The 17,982-nt window shown below is 38.2% G+C and overlaps 1 protein-coding gene across 3 annotated transcripts; it reads left to right on the forward strand.

The window, feature by feature from the left end:
• The first annotated feature begins 137 nt into the window (after positions 1-137).
• On the forward strand, positions 138-17,650 carry LOC143741269 (histo-blood group ABO system transferase 2-like). 3 transcript variants are annotated; one of them, XM_077233691.1, is made up of 8 exons: positions 139-336; positions 15,703-15,732; positions 15,832-15,867; positions 16,038-16,082; positions 16,374-16,406; positions 16,495-16,629; positions 16,778-17,499; positions 17,532-17,650. In XM_077233691.1, coding segments are annotated over exons 1-8 (1,065 nt in total). In that variant the 5' UTR covers positions 139-274; the 3' UTR covers positions 17,534-17,650. The 3 variants fall into 3 exon arrangements, with proteins under 3 accessions (XP_077089805.1, XP_077089806.1, XP_077089804.1); XM_077233689.1 differs by having other exon boundaries at positions 16,778-17,650; XM_077233690.1 differs by lacking the exon at positions 16,038-16,082 and having other exon boundaries at positions 138-336; positions 16,778-17,650.
• Positions 17,651-17,982: the final 332 nt, after the last annotated feature.

Genomic DNA, 17,982 nt, shown 5'->3' on the forward strand with positions numbered 1-17,982 from the left:
GTCACTGTCACCAGTTTTAAGTTTGTCACCAGGCTTATATAATGTTATCATCGGCTAATGGCTTTGAGATTGTCAGAGTGTTTTCTATGTGAGCATTATTTAGGCTACCTGTGCTTTTATCCAGCGCCCCACCATGGTGACTATTTGAACCTGAATCACGATGGCAACACACTCCTCCTTCCTTGTTCTAAATCTCTCTTGGTTTATTCCTCTCGCTTAACCTCCAGTTTAGTCTATAACTTCATGTCATTGTGGACACAAGTAAACTGGAATAATGCCACACCATCGGAATCTTGTTTTCATGACTTTCGTAGTCTTTGGGATGGCCCTGAGTGGGTATGTAGTTACTCTTTATCACTATTTGTTGGTTTGACTTTCTGTTTGGTTTTTGAATTGATGTGATGATACCTCAGTATAAATACAAACTCTTAATTACGTGAAGGATTTGAGTTATTTTTAAGTTGAGAAATACTCTATGCACAATATTAAATTGCATTTCTTTGAATCTATAGCAGACTGAAATATTCAAGGGTAGTCTGAAATCTTCCCAGACATTTTCATCAATGTCACATTATAAGTTCTTACTCCATGCCTTCTGCAACAAAATCAGATTGTCTGCTTTGTGATGGCTTGTCATAGAGAAAAATTGGGATATGAAGTGTTTAACTTCAGTATCCTTAAGAAAAAATCTATCCAAAAATAAATCAGAGCTATTCAAGTTAAGACTAGCATTTCTAATCTGAACGAAATGTCTTATCTGCAAGTATTTAAAGAAATCCTTTTTGGGGCTATTATGCTTTACATGTAACTCATCAAATGACATAAAAATACCCTTATGGAATGAGTCAAATATCCTGTATATTCCCACATCAGCTACCAAGCTAAAAAACTTCTTTTTTAAAACATACATGGAAAATTTGTGTTACCGGTCATCACTGAGCATGTTTAGATGCACACCATTACACTGACAACTCATCTTATTGAAATAACATGTTGGGCTGGTTTACATACAAATCAGTGGATCGCAGTGGATAAGACACATGCCTTTGGTGTGAGAGACTCGGGTTTGAATCCACTGTGAGACACCAATATGTCCCTGAGCAAGACACTTAACCCCTAGTTGCTCCAGAGGCGTGCGACCTCTGACATAGCAATTGTAAGTCGCTTTGGATAAAAGCGTCAGCTAAATGAATAAATGTAAATGTAAATCAGGCTTCTTCCCTGCAGTGACGTCAAAACGTTCCTGTCACATTGGGTGCAATTGGAAAAAAAATGCTTTTCACTCCTCCCAAAGTGCATAATTGCAAAAACAAAAATATATCTTTGTATTGAATACTGATGGAGCAAAAAACTTTGTGTGAAAATAAATCATAAAAGTGGTTAATTTTGTTTAAAAATCTTATAAATGTATGAGGTGGTGAAGGGGGGCCTTTAACCCACACACGGGGCAAAAGGCACACAGTATTGATTCAAATACTTTAGATAAAAAATATGTTTTTAATACTGTCTAAGTTAATACTTGTTCAAAACTTTCACTTTATAGTAAGGTATGTACTATTTTCTGTTTATTTTGATAAATAAAATAATTTTTTGTTAAATAAATGTACTGTAATTTAAAATATGTTAATATAAAAATGTATTTTTAAAACTATACAGAAACAAAATTATTTTAAAAAGTAAAGATTATGAATGCATTGATTGAGATCCCATAATAATTTAATATAGATTTACAGTATAGTATCAAAAATATTTTATTATATTAATATCATATTTTTTAATATGACAGTTTCATTATAAATAGGCCATGGGTATTATCTCTAAGGTGGACACCCAACTTAATATATGATATTGCCATCTGAATTTAACCATGTCATGTCAACTAATGGAAAAGTCAGCCAGAACGTGCATGTAAACGCATTGTGGATAGGATAGGCAAGCTCTGATTGTACTTGAGACCTTCTGAATGTTCTGATCTGTGATCAAGTTCTGACAAATCTAATAATGATTGCGTTATCTTTTACCTGTCAGGGGTTTTTTTTTTTGGTCTAACAACATTGTTTTATTAGTGTATAGCTGTCGTGACAGTCTGCCAGTCTGCTGGTATGCATTTTTTATTATTAAAATGGTCATTAAAATGGTTATTATTAAAATGGAAGTCATTTTTCTTTTAGCTTTACATAAACAACAATGGTGAATGGAATTTGTGTTAAAGGTTAGAAAACAAACATTTTTGACAAATGCAAATGGAAATCTTCAGTTTTGCTGAAGGATGCGACTCTCTTAACTTGCATAGCTAGATCAACCTGTTCACTTCTCGATAGTTGTAAGGCGGGTGCCAGAAAGCTGGGCTACCCCTCGAGGGAACAAAAGACTCTCCTGAAAATTAACATTTCAAACCTCCCTTGCCTGATTATGTTACAGCAACATCCGAGACGCAAGTAAAAAAAGTTAAAAAAGAACAATCAAATATTCGTTCACTTTTAACTTCATTTACAGCGTTTCGAAGGGCCCTCGTGGAATATGTTCGGAATATTTGTCTTTGTTTTTAGTTTTGCTTGTTTGACCATGGGCTTCATTGGTCATGTGTTTACTATATCTAATTTTTATGTCTTCATTTTTATTCATTTATTTATTATTATTGTAATTTTCATCCTCAATGTTTTTTTTATTGTTTTTTTTGTGTAACTCTTAGTCCTTGACCTTGTGCAATGCTAGTTATGTGGTTGTTTTTCTGTCATGTTATCTATGTGGATCGTGTTGGGTGGGGTGGGGTTGAGCATTGTGAGCTGTGGCCTGTACCATGATGGTAGTTGAACAAACTCAGGGTTACATGATTAGTTTAGAGTTGACAAAACCAAACCAATCCAACCAGGCTTTGTTGGTACCATGATGCTGATCATCAACTTTCTCTGTCAACTCAGGCTTTGATCCTGAGTTTAGGAGTTTAAGTGTGACATCAGTAGCGAACAGCCAATCACATGTTGAGAAAGAGTGAAACTGAGATTAATTTCTCGCGAGAGAAGCAACGCAATTCACTTATTAAATAAAAGTATTAAAATAGTAAGAATTTAAACAAATTTACACAGCCAGAAGAAAACAGCTGTCTATGAAAGAGGACAACTAAAAGAAAAAGTCTCGCTACTGTATATCAGTGCAAGTAAAAGTTCTGAAGTTATTTTATACAGCTGATAAAGGTATAGAGAGAATTGAACATTTAAGCTCACATGTAGTCATTTTATAGCTTCATCTATTGATGCTAAAGCGAATTTATATTACCTTTATATATTTATTCATTTAAACTGCTTAATAATAATTAACTGAAATTGTACATGTGTGATTAAGGGTATAATAATTACATAAATAATATCTAAATCATACAAATTTATTATTCTAAATATGCATCACTAAAAACCAGACAATTTTGTCTTTAAAAATCATTTGCTATGTAGTGACCTTTAATTTGGAGTAGAAACAGGTGGAGTGACTTTATCGCATCAGTCATGTGACACTTTGCTCACAGCTGATTGGTCCAAGTTCGGTTTGCAACCTCTTACCTGGAACATAACCTGCCCCGGACCAGGTTAGCCGTGGATTGTAAGTTACTATGGCGATGAACACTGCTAAAAGCCAAACCACTTTCATGGTCCCTAAAACCCAGGGTTGACGCAAACTAAACTGAAACATAGCTGACTAGCCACCTAAACCGGCTTCATGGTATAGGCCCCTGGGGCCTGTACCATGATGGTAGTTGAACAAACTCAGGGTTACAGGATTAGTTTAGAGTTGACAAAACCAAACCAGTCCAACCAGGCTTTGTTGGTACCATGATGCTGATCATCAACTTTCTCTGTCAACTCAGGCTTTGATCCTGAGTTTAGGAGTTTAAGTGTGACATCAGTAGCGAACAGCCAATCACATGTTGAGAGAGAGTGAAACTGAGATTAATTTATCGCGAGAGAAGCAGCGCAATTCACTTATTAAATAAAAGTATAAAAATATTAAGAATTTAAACAAATTTACACAGCCAGAAGAAAACAGCTGTCTATGAAAGAGGACAACTAAAAGGAAAAGTCTCGCTACTGTATATCAGTGCAAGTAAAAGTTTTGAAGTTAGTTTATACAGCTGATAAAGGTATAGAGAGAATTGAACATTTAAGCTCACATGTAGTCATTTTATTGCTTCATCTATTGATGCTAAAGCGTATTTATATTACCTTTATATATTTATTCATTTAAACTGCGTAATAATAATTGATGAACTAAAATTGTACATGTGTGATTGATAAAGGGTATAATAATTGCATAAATAATATCTAAATCATACAAATTTATTATTCTAAATAAGCATCACTAAAAACCAGACGATATTGTCTGTAAAAATAATTTGCTATGTAGTGACCTTTAATTTGGAGTAGAAACAGGTGGAGTGACTTTATCGCATCAGACATGTGTCACTTTGCTCACAGCTGATTGGTCCAAGTTCGGTTTGCAACCTCTTACCTGGAACATAACCTGCCCCGGACCAGGTTAGCCGTGGAGCGTAAGTTACTATGGCGATGAACACTGCTAAAAGCCAAACCACTTTCATGGTCCCTAAAACCCAGGGTTGATACAAATTAAACTGAAACATAGCTGGCTAGCCACCTAAACCTGCTTCATGGTATAGGCCCCAGGTGTGTGTGTGTTGTTGTGTTTTGTTGTGCTGTTTTTGACCGTGATATTGGCTCTGCTGTTTTGGTTCTTTTTTTGCTTTGATGTATTGGATGACCGGTCGAAAATGAGATATTTCATCTCAAGGGGTTAATCCTCGTAATAAAGATATGTTTAAATAAAATAAAATAAAATACTAGGGTAGGGTGAGCACCCGTCCCGCTTTGCGTTACCGCACAGCATTTTCACCCCTTGTCCCGCACGTCGCATATTGAGAAAATGTCCCGCATTTTCATCAGTCTGTCGGTTTTTAATGATCATATTAAGAAAACGTGCATGCGTTCTTTTGCCTTTTTAAGAAAACATTTTATTTCTTCTTTTTGCGGCGTAGTTTTTCACCTGTATTTAACAGCGCTTCGTCAGAAGTACAAATACAACAGCCGTTTTTAAAATCCTATCCAATGGTTGAAAGCACAGGAGTAAACACGGTCACTAGTGGGTCGTGATGCTGTCAATCAAAATGTGGAGCGGTGATTCGTTCATGTGTTTCTGTCAGAAAACAAATGGATAATTCGGTAGCCTAAATTAAATTTTCAATTTAACAGAATTTATCAACTGGTTCCCTGCTGTGGTTGTTTTAATTGACATTCTTTCTAAAAAATGTGAACATTTTTGGTTTCATTTATTCTTAATATATAAGACTGTCAATGATCTAAATTCATTTTTGTTTATATTTTATTAGTTCATTATTTATTTTGTTGGATTTTAGTTGGACTTGGTCAGAAGTGTTTCAGAAATAGTGATCTGCATGATGCCTTTGGGCTCAGTGATGTTGAATTTAAATGTCATGTAAAATAAAGAACCTTAACTTGCTTAGCTAGTTCAACCTGTTCAGTTCTAGACAAGTTTTATTGCAAATGACACACAAATACGGTTGATACTCACAAGCTACTTATTTGGTATCATTATATTAATACAAAATATGTGTTCCTGCATCACTTTCAAATACTCTTTAAAATAAAAAAATTAAAAAAAAATGTTTATGCCAAGACACCCCTGACATATTTTGCTGACTCGTATCACATGACTATGAGAAGCTAGCAAGCAGCCATGCACAGTTGCACACACACATAGAAGATGTGTACTTCTGCATTAAACTGAAGCCTATTGTGCTCATATTTGCTTAATAAATAAATGTATTAATGGCCAGTATGTGTAATGTTGTTACAGTTGGATGAACTCACTGTTACTAGTGCTTTTCCACTACACTAGGGGGCGATGTCAAAAAACATGGATGTGAGCTGTAGCTCAAGGTATTCATCTGTGGTTTGGTTTCTGAGGAGAAATAATTATTTTCTTTGCTACTCATTTAAGCCTTATATTCTAATTGAGCACATGCTAAATAAGTCTTGAGGCAACTTTCTTTATTGTACTGTTTTATGATAAATTCGACCGCTTAATGTGCGTGGGAATTATCAATGGATTATTGAATGAGTTTGTCGTCTTCGAACTGCTTAAACCTGTGGAAATTCTGTTGTGGGAGATTTAAAGTTTCTGGTTCAGGTCTCAAATAAATCTTTCAGAGTCGAAGTTCCAGGTCTCAGAAGAATTAACATTATTGATCAATTCAACAAAGTGAGATGCCAGCTGTTCATCTAACTCACAATGGTCAGCATTCAGGTATTATACCTTTTTCTTATCGTTGGTACGCAATGAGCATCTGTACAGTTATCTTTTGCTTTTTGCTCCTCCTCGAAGTTTCGCCACAGTTCAAACATCTTCTCCGAGGCCTTCTTTCTATTGGTGGACAATCTCTGCGCATGCGCTTTTTAAAAAAATACCTCATACATGTTTTTTAGTACCTCTTTGTACCTTCCACCAATTCCACCTGGTAATAAGATATATTGTACATGGTCTTTCAGGTACTTTTCTGTCTTTACATGCCCTGTGACTTAGTTTTCTGCTTGGCATTACAGAATTTAAACTTATGCATGAGACAGATGAGATTCCCCAACACATCCCCCCTTTGGGACTAACTCTAGTCTCACCTTCACATCTTTCTTTCCCCGAATATATCTTCATGAGTAAGCCTCTCTTTATTTATCTATCAAACATGGTCAATATAGACCATTCATCTTTCTTATCAATAGGTTTCTTGTCACAAAGGTACACTCTGGAGGAATAGTGAGACCAAACATCTCCACCCCCCTTTGACTGAAGTGGAGTGAAAGATCTCACCTTCCTGTCAGACTACTACTCTGAAGGGATATATTACTTCAAACATTCAGTGTAATCAACTTATCTCAGTGTACAAGCTTGAAGTTAGGATCTGTCCCACGGTGCCAGAGGAACTGCGCAGGTGCTTCCGGTGGCCTGGAGTGCTATTTGGGTTGCTCCATCGTTGCCAGAGGTGCCCTGGTTCTGCTTAGGGTGCCATCTGGTGTTGGAGCAGACAGCGGGTTTTTAAACCACCAGTTGAGTCTGCCCTTGTTGGTTCAACATTGGACGACCACGCATGCTATTAATTTCTCTTTTGCATGTTCTAGTAGTCTAATGCATAGTTTCTAAACTTGTTACAGTAATGTATTAAAACACATTCAAAAATTTAAAAAGTTAAAAAAGTGAATAAAGTGATTTAAGTGTAATAAAAACATTTTTATCTCATTCCCTTTATGTCTGGTTGCATTACCTCATACCATTGGCAATGACCTGCTTCAAACCTTATGTCGTCCCCTCTCATTCACATATTCATAATTGTGAAAAATTTGTGTGATTATATGTAAAAATATTCTTAGTATGATTATAAGTGTAAAATATATTCAGGAAGGGGTCCTTTCATAAAACCAAAGAAACACAAAAAAAACACTCTAACTAACCAGTATCCAATATGTCTGTCTTTCCTGTCTTAGATCCTTCAACTTCTTTATGGCCCTAGTAAAAGCTCCAGCAGGGGCTGTGTTATTAGGGATAAAGGTCCAACAATCAGTCCCAAACATCACACACACTCCTCCTTTTTCTGCCAGTAGCCAATTCAGAGCTTGTCTGTTTTGCCACGTCATTTTGCTGGTGTATTTTAGCTGATGGCCTAAGCCATCAAGTGCTTGGTCTGTATAGTTAATGAACCTCTGTTGATTATAAAATATATAATTAATCCATTATTGATTCTTATTTGGTAATATACATGCAAGTATGGATTCAAAACCTGATGATACCCCATTTCTGGCTTTAAACTCATGGGGTATGAGCCCTTGGTTGTCCAATTGCATCAATCCTCACCTTAGGGTCTGGGGCATAAGCACTTTTAACTCTGTTTTTGCCTGGTAAGTTTCTCCAATGCTCCCATATCATCAGGATCCCAGTCTGCAATTCCCACTTCCTGAGCCAATCTTACCCTGACATCCAATCCATCAAAGTGCCGGCCAATTGTGCTGAGCAAGGCTGTTCACAATGTTGCCCTTAGCACAGAATTAAAATTGTCTCCATCTCTTTGTACAACAGCAAAACCATTATGGTTATCTACGGCAAAACCATCAAGTGGTCTCTAAACCACGAGCCATCTACAAAATAGTCCACGTCTGCATCAACAATTGGTGTTGATTCTAAATCTGGTCTCAGACGAGTAAAGGCCAGAGAGGCAGAAACACGTTCATGGGGTGTTCCTTCCCCCTCTAGTGGGACAAAATTAGCTGGGTTTGTTGTGGCACATCTCTTTATTGTGATATCAGGATAAGTAAGCAATGTGGAGAATGCCAAACATCTAGCCTGTGTCAAAACAAAATGTCCCTTTTCTAGTAAGTCAGCAATCTTATGAGTGTAAATAATGACTGGATAGCCCATGATGACAGCAGATGCTTTGTCATAAACAAAACATACAGCAGCTAAACTTTGTTGATAGCATGGTGGGTAGCCTTGAGCTACATTGTCCAATTTGGTGCTCTGGAATGCATAGAAATGCATAGCTGATATAAAAAACTGGATGACTGGTAATTTCCTACTACTTAATTCTGAAAAAACAGAGATTCTATTAATTGGACAAAGTCTTCCTCACATTCTAACCTAGAATATTGTCTAACACTTGATGGCTGCTCTGTTAAGTCTTCGTCGACAGTTAGGAACCTGGGTGTGCTCTTTGATACCAATCTTTCATTTGAAAGTCACGTGTCTAGTATCGATAAAACCGCATTTTTCCATCTTAAAGATATATCTTAATTACGTCATATGTTCTCAATGACAAATGCGGAACAGTTAGTTTATGCGTTCATGACATCAAGGCTAGATTATTGTAATGCTCTACTGGGTGGTTGCCCTGCACGCTTAATAAACAAACTACAGCTGGTCCAAAACGCAGCAGCTCGAGTTCTTACTAGAACCATTTAGTATGACCTTATTAGCCTGGTTCTGTCAATACTGCATTAGTTCCCTATTAAACATCGTATAAATTTTAAAATATTGCTGATTATTTACAAAGCACTAAATGGTTTAGCTCTGCAGTACTTGAGCGAGCTCTTAATTATAATTATAGTCAGTCACGTCTATTGCGATCTCAAAATTCTGGCCAGTTGATAATACCTAGAATATCAAAATCAACTGCAGGCGGTAGATCCTTTTCCTATTAAGCACCAAAACTTTGAAACAGTCTTCCTAACAATGTCCGGGAAGCAGACACACTCTGTCAGTTTAAATCTAGACTAAAAACACATCTATTTGACCTAGCATACACAACATATTATAGACTTCTATAATTCAATATTAGGCTGCATAGATAAGGTCAGCCGGAACCGGGAACACTTCCCATAAATCCTGATGTACTTGTTACATCTGTGCAAATGAGAGGCCGAATCGCATTACGAGTTTTCTGTTAGAATGGTGTCGTCTTAGCGGCCCCTAAGTTAATAACTAATGATCGTTGTGACGGAAGTGAATTCATCAAAACTAACTTTAGCTGGACAATAACTTTATTCTAGAGCTGCTGTAAAGCCAAAACAATCTCTGCTACTTTCATTTCCTATTATCACTGTAAAGCAGTGGAAGTCTAATAAAGAGAGAAGTCTAATAAAAAATAAAGCAGTGGAGCTAAAAAAAAGCAGTGGAAGTCTAATAAAGAGAGAAGTCTAATAAAAAATATATATTAAACTCGACTGAGAAAATGTGGGAATTAGGTTAAACTACCAAGAAAATACCAAGAAATATGTTGCAGCAGTTTGTCTTTTGACTACACTTGCAAATCCGCGATGGGACTGAGCTCGAACAGCTTCAGCGTCAGTGACTTTTTATAGTACAAAATCGCTGTCAATCCAAAGGAGATGCAGTCTTTGGACAGACCCTCCAATTATAACGCAGAAGCCCGGAGTCCATCCCCGCCCATAATAATCGCATAATCGCAGATTTATCCAATGACCGTCTAGTTTCGAAGCACTGAAAAAAACTGTTCAAAGCCCCATTGAAGTCAATGGCCGCTGGGCTTCAACAGGGAAATGCACTGTGACGCTCCGGGAATGTATGAGAAGGAAATCGAGTCAGCCGATCTGCTATATGGAGCTGATTCTGAGCCAACTCGTCTTTGAGATGTGTTGTAACGCATTTTTAGTCAATAAAATGTTAACACAATAGTACAAATTTGACCATTAATTTTTTAACATTATAAGGGAAGCAGAGCTAACTAACTAATTAGAAGCCATATAGACTAACGAGAACAGGTGCAGACAAGACAGAACATAATTGTGATACATATCAGTTCAAGACCGAGTCGAATTCTGAAAATGCAGATGAGGTCGCATTACAGCGAATAATTCAAACGTCACAAAAGATCATTTCATGCTGTACCTTCACTTCTGCCTGTTCAGCGTTGCATTTGGACACTAAAACACCTGAAAAAGTATACCTGTATATGAATGTTTCCTCAGCACAGTAGCACAAAAGTTTTGCTTCATTTTCTTCACGATGCTATGCTGTCATAAGTTTGCATATGGAAAATATGACTGTAACAGGATCATTGACAAATGCTTCAATTTTTTTTTTTTTTTTCAAAACTGATGTTATGCAATTTTGAGCCTTGAACAATGTGTTCAAGTGTGAGCAAATTTCAGTTTTTAAATAACATGTCAAAGTGTTCAATTTATTTTTTGACTTTTTATGTCAGGTGGTACAACCAAATAGTTAGTTGTACCACCTGACATGGAATGTGTACCAACTCTTGAAATAAGCAGTTTTTACTAGAGATGCTCCGATCAGCATTTTTGGGACCGATCACCGATTACCGATCACCAAAATCATGATCTGCCGATTGCCGATCACTGCCGATCACAGAATGGCAGGGGAATGGGAATCTTTTATCTATAATCTAGCAGAGTTTGCACCATTTGTAGAAATGGGTTTATTTAATTGTATTTAGAAAATTAGATGTCTTAAGGCTACTGTAGGTCAGCTTTCCCAAATAAGGCAGAGTAACATTAAATTATTCCAAACAAAGAGGGGTCAGGCAGACCAACACACATCAGATCAGCCTAATGGGAGGGGATCAAGTTACACTTAGGCATATTTGGAAATTGTAGCCTCTTAATACACCCACTACATTTACTAATTGGCAACAAAATGTACAACTTGTTACACCAAAACTGGTTACTGATAAAAGGACAAAACGTCCTGGTTGCGTATGCAAGCCACCGCTCCCTGAAGGAGGGAACGGAGGACGTAGTCGACGGTTGACTGAAATGGGATCTCGCTAGAGAGCCTATCCTCTTCGAGTACTATTGAACGAGCCAATGTAATTGGCGTGCGTGATTCGCATCACACACTCCGCCCCCGCGGTGCGGGTATAAATACGGAAGTGGATGCACGCACTAGTTGCTTTTCGCTGAGGAGCCGAGAGTAACCTGGGGTCAGCGGTGGTCCAGCGGTAGTGGCAAGGGGACTACGTCCTTCGTTCCCTCCTTCAGGGAACGGTGGGTTGCATACGCAACCAGGACGTTCCCTTTCAGTCGATAACGTCGGACGTAGTCGACGGTCGACTGAAATGGGATCACCCTTTGAACACGCCACTAACGCTGCCACCTTCCAGTGCCTAAACCAAAGCCTCCTGATGCCCCCGCAAATTTAGGGCGGGGAAGGACAGGGCTTAGGCCAGGGAAGTCACTGCTGTTCCTACAGGACCACTGGGAAAGCGTTCCCCGTACATTGGAAGGAAGGGACGCTGCGGAAGCCACATCCAACCCAGAGGGAGGTAACGTGGAGAATACACATATGAACTGGGCGGAAACCGGGCAGTCTAACCTATGGAATGTCACTGGGGTGGCTCCAGCCTAAGACGGGGGAGACACACCGGACAGTGACGGCAGAGAGACTCTGCCGAGGGAAGACACGGGCTCGCCGCAGGGAGCCGTATCGTGGAAGAATACACATATGGGGTCGCCGTAGGGACCGCAACATATGGACCCAGCCTAACACAGGTTCCACACAGCTTACGAGTGGTAGGCCTAACACCAGACGTTCCGCACGTCCAGATGTGGATGCAGTTCTCCACCGCGTCGCCGACCAGCCCAACCTGGGAAATTGGGGAGATCAGGAACCGAACCTTGTCCGCATCCGCCATACCAACCAGGCTGAGCCAACGAATGCACTACTGGACCACCAAGGTGGACATCGCCAGACCGATCACGCACGCTACGACTACCTCCGACGTTATCGACTGAAAGGGAACTATGGCAAGTTTTTGTCTGTTATTATTATGAACGTCTGATGTAGTTGAGCAGAATGCTCTTTTATGAAGTTACTTCATTAAATGACATATTTAATGAGATTATGCCTGAAAAGGTTTTGGATTTTTTATCATATGTTCATTTAAAAATATATATTGTATAAAATGACTTCTTGTTTATATTCGTTTTGTTTTATTGTATTTATATGATATTTGTATTTTTATTATTTAATTTTTGCCATGAAAATAGCTTTGAATGATGACATGGCATTACATAAAATAATCTGAATCTGAATTCGATGTAGTTGAGGAATCAACTACGTTAGATCAAAAAAAAAATACCACCACCACTTTTGAAACATCTCGCGGCACGAATGTACCAATACAAATAAATAAAAAAATCTCCAGTTAACTCAGAGCATTCATTTTGTTCATTTGTTAAATAAGAGGCGATCTAGTGCTGAAATTTCTTTTTTTTTATCAAGTGATACGCGCAGATACCGCGTTCTGTTGTGGCTCGCGCGGTGCACGGTCTTCACTCGGACGCGCGCTTCAATCCGTTGGGAGACTCCCTATTCGTTCCGGTGAGGGAGAACTCATGTTGCCACTGCCAAGCTCCACTCTGCTGTTGTGTGCCCGTGCGCCACGCATGCAGGTGGGAAAAAGTCGCGCGAGTAATTTACGTCACGTGATCGGCTTTTTTGATCGGCGCTTTTGGGGTTCGCCGATCAATCTATTTTTAGCCAATATCGGCCGATCATGATCGGCGTCCGATCAATCGGAGCATCCCTAGTTTTTACCTAGCCTGGCTAATGTCAGACCCAAGTCTAATTGAGTGACCCAGATGTTCATTTTCTCGTATTTGAGGCGTGGTTTACGAATGCCCAGAGCCGTTTATTGGGTGCTAAGAATGTCTATCAAATGCGCCTGTACGTAGCTCATAGCCAATCGTTTCAATTATACCAGATGACGTATGTAGAGCAACAGAAATGAGATGAGGAAGAAGACGATGGGTCAGAGATTTATGTGTACACGATGGCGTGTATCACGGCCGTTTCACACCGCATGCGTGAGCGGCATGTATTTTTTCCAGCGTGCATGTCTGGGAGCAGGAGCGGCATGTGAGCAGCAGTGATTTCACACAAAAAGTACCCAAAATGCACAGAATAAGCATGTCTAGTGAGTTTTAACAAGAACTTGAGTAGGCAAATAAAAGAAAACGAAGACTCAAAAATATTTATAGAAGATATAGGCCAGGGGTGGCCAACCCTGCTCATGCCGATCGACTGTCCTGCACAGTTTATCTCTGTTGTAAACCTTCTTCTTCTTAAGTGTAGAAAAACTCAGAAGCGAAAACCAGGAGACTTGGGGGTATCTTTTAAGCAGGATTCTTTATTTGCTGTAGTCTGCTTCGTCCAACTAAGGGAACTTTACATTGTAGTTTATATACATTTCAAGGGGGAGGGATTACATATAGGTGGAGACTTCTCTGAAACAAAGCAAATGTAAATGAGGTATACAGGTTTTGGAACCTGCTCAGCATGAGACACGAGAAAAGGACGGTGCAGGACTTCTCGTACTGTGACAAGAACTACAAGACAAATGGTCTCAGTAATTAAATAGCAGGTGTTCAAACTTGCTCAGCATGAGTCTTTACCCGGTGAGGCACGAGCGGGACAGTCAGGAATATCTCGCTGGGAACCCCTACCGTTTGCAGAGATTTCCTGGTCTCATCATTTATAAACTTTCTCAATATAAAATACTATTGTATTGGAAATCTAAATTAAACATTTAAATAAAAATTGTAATCCTACATCTCCAACCCTAATTAAACACACCTGCCTTTAATTTTCAAGTGATCCTGAAGACCTTAATTGGTTGCTTCAGGTGTGTTTGATTAGGGTTGGAGATGAACTGTGCAGGACAGCCGATCGGCAGGAGCATGGTTGGGCACACCTGATATAGGCTACCCAGTAAAAACTTGTTTTTAATTATTCAGTTTGGGTGAAAGTTGTGTATTATATAAAAAAAAACTAAAGTAAACTAGCCAGAAAATATTATATATAAACGTTCTTTTAGTTTATGTAACACACAGACAGCTACATAGTCTAGCACAACCCAAATCATACCCGAGTGTGTGTTTTTTTTGTGTGTTTTGTTTTTTATCCGCAGAGTTTGCAGTCTTGTAAACATATCGAAAGTATGACTGAAACGAATAGATTGGAGCCATTTTCTGGGTTGTTTTGTTGTTTAACATTTATATGCGAATGTTGTACACCTCCTAATAACAAACTTTCAAGACTATCAATGTTATGACCAACTTCTAAAAACAAATGTATAGTTGTCTTTGTAAAGAATTGCTCGCTTATATATGTAGCTTTGGAGCCGCTGCTGTGACACTGTAGGCCTACAAACGCTTCCAGTGTGAAAACTCTCGCGCGTGCTCAAGTGCCGATCACGCTTGCGGTGTGAAACGGCGCATCGAAAGGTAACTTCAAGTCTGCTGCCATGTTGGATCCATAGGCAAAAACAAACTGTTTCGGTTTGTCGCATAGACGTCGTCATCGTCTTGCTACTCCCTCCCTGTTCTGTGATTGGTTCCCTAGATGAGGCGAAAATCTGGACCATGGAATCCAGACTGCCTAGCAGCGTGAATAAAATCGCGCTGCGGCAAGGCAGCATGGGGAAACCCAGGCTAGTTTTTACCAGTATTTGAGAGAGATCTACAAACCTTTTCACTCTTTTTGAAGGATCAGTTGGGGTCCTCTGGATGATGCATTATCATGTTTAGTGTTATTATCTTGTCAATTCATAATAAAAGAGCAATGTTTGCAGTTGTGCCACCCTGACATTTGAGAATATACTAATTGCTGGACAACAGTTTTTCAATTATCTTAACAGCTTTAAAACTACTGATATTTATCAAATTTGTTTATATGAAAGGTTTCAAACCTAAAATGATGGCATAGTATTTTCGTTTATAATTTTTTATTATCAACACAACATTTTAAATAGTTTTCCTATTCTGTTCAGACAGTTGCACCGCCTGACATTTTGGGGGTTAAAGATCACAAAACATAAAATAATATGTATTATTTAAATGTACTAAAAATGAATTTAAACTAAACAGGTTTTATAGAATAAAGTGATATATGTCATGAATTTATCAAATTATTTTAAAAGGAAATAATGCACTTGGACACAAAAATATGCACGTCATGTCATTGACCCAACAATAGTATGTAATGTAACAACATGCTCTAAACATGAACCAGCACCATGTATGTGCACATAGTTAATCATGTCTTCTTTAAATTAAATATATTTCTCTCCTCATGAGGTACTGTCTTTTTTCACAGGTTAATTTACATTAGCACCAACCAGAACAGGTGAGTTTAGTACAGACATACTCACTACAAAAACATAGTGCATATATATATACAATTTTTATTTAATTATAATTATTTATTTATTTTTACTGTTTTCAGTTGCAAACAACAGATGCCAGAACAAGTCTTCAGAAGGTAAGTAATGATGTAATGCATACATATACATCTGATCTCTCTCTTCAACACACACACAAAACAAATAAACACATGCGCAATTTGTACTTACTTACTTACTATTCTTATTTACACCAAAACGCACACCATCATAATTCAACTGAGTAAGAGATTGATTCTGTTATTATCAGGTCAGAAGAGAAGCTTGAGAACTTTGGACTGCGCTCATCTCCGGGGTCTGTAAAACTTTATTTCATATGCTCTGATTATACTTGGTATGGACACACAATCAAAAGGAATAATTTAGGAATAAATAAAAAAATTGGAGTTTCTTTTTTCTTAGCAAGTTTCTTGGAGTAAAAAAAAAGTAAAACCTTGTTCAAGCAAATAGACTCTCATCCAATGAGCTTTTAATTGGAAATAGATCCATAATTACTGACAACTGCTCAGCTCAGAAACATTTTTGGTTCATGCCTGTTTTTATGGTTCTGATCGGATGACCAGATGAAATGTCATTTGTGTTACAGGTTTCTGTACAACCAACCCAGCACCTTAGTAGGGTGAGTATTATATTTTTAGTATTAACTTGTTTAAACCCATTTCCACCCATGAATGGAATGATAACAGTGTTTTGTGTTATTAATACAGTCGGACAGATGTTGTCTCCATTACACCATGGTTATCCCCAATCATTTGGGAAGGAACCTTTGACCTTACACTGATTGATTCTATCTACAAACAACACAATGTAACTGTAGCGACCACTGTCTTCGCTTTGGGAAAGTGAGCTCCTCATGATTCCTCTCATGTTAAAATATTTCTCATTCTTATCCCCATCTCTGTATTTCTTTCTTTGTTTTTGAAAATAGAAATGAGTAAAGGATAAAGTGATAAGCTAACCATGATACATCTCGCTGTGTCTGTTTGTTAGATACACACGTTTCCTCAAAGTTTTCCTGGAGTCAGCAGAGGAGCATTACTTTGTTGGATTTCGAGTGCATTACTACTTGTTTACGGATCAACCAGAAGAAGTTCCTGAAGTAAAGATGGGTGAAAATCATCATTTGACAGTTCGGACGGTTCCGAGTTTGGACAGATGGCAGGACATAAGTATGGGCAGGATGGAAATACTAGAAAAACTAATAAAGAACGAACTGGCCAATAAAGCTGACTATATATTCTGCCTGGACGTGGATGCAAAGTTCTATGGTCGCTGGGGGGTGGAGTCTTTGGGCCGTCTGGTCAGTGTCATACATCCTTGGTTCTTTGATTATCCAAGAAATAAATTCCAATATGAGCGTAGACCAGAGTCTCAAGCATTCATTCCAGCTGGGGAAGGTGATTATTATTACACTGCTGCTGCATTTGGTGGCTCATTGGCTGATGTACATCATCTCACCAAAACCTGCTGGGAAAAGTTGAAAATTGATGCTGCAAACTCCATTGAGGCGATATGGCACGAGGAGTCTCACTTGAACAAGTATTTCCTGTATAACAAACCCAGTAAACTTCTCTCTCCTGAATATCTGTGGCGGGACATCAATGCTGGTGTGGGCATAGTGAAAATAATTCGCTTCTCTCATGTAGCTAAAAACAATGCAGAAGTTTCTTCCAAACGTGTAGCAGCTGTTGCCAGCATTCAGCTGACATGCTGTGTTCTCAAATGCCAACCGAAAGATATTGAGAATCTCAAGTCTTTCCACAAGTCAAAGTGACATGAGGAAAGTTGACATCTGCCACCAAAATCACAGACATGCAGACAATTATGAGCATAATGTTGGTATGTGGCACCAGTAAACAAAATCTGCCAAAATCTTTTTGAACTGATATAAACATATCTTTTTACAGAATTCTTTGGTTTATTGTGCAATCAAAAAAAATCTACTGTGCAATCAAATCTTTTATTTAAATGGATTTTAGGGAGGAGGTTTAGCTACAGAAAACTGACCTAAAAATCTGACCTTTAGATTATCTAACCTTATGATAAACTTTTACCAGACTTTCCCTTTGGGTCTAATATTATGACTAACTCTTACCTGACTTCCCTTTTAGGCATCCTAACATTTGAACAAAATGTACTGTTCGAAACTAGTGAAAACTCATGACTTTGGTTGTGTGAGTGTAAAAATAAAAAGT

This window comes from Siphateles boraxobius, unplaced genomic scaffold (genome assembly GCF_051911475.1).
Source record: "Siphateles boraxobius isolate OS27281-9 unplaced genomic scaffold, OSU_SipBor_1 183, whole genome shotgun sequence".
Taxonomy (NCBI): Eukaryota; Metazoa; Chordata; class Actinopteri; order Cypriniformes; family Leuciscidae; genus Siphateles; species Siphateles boraxobius.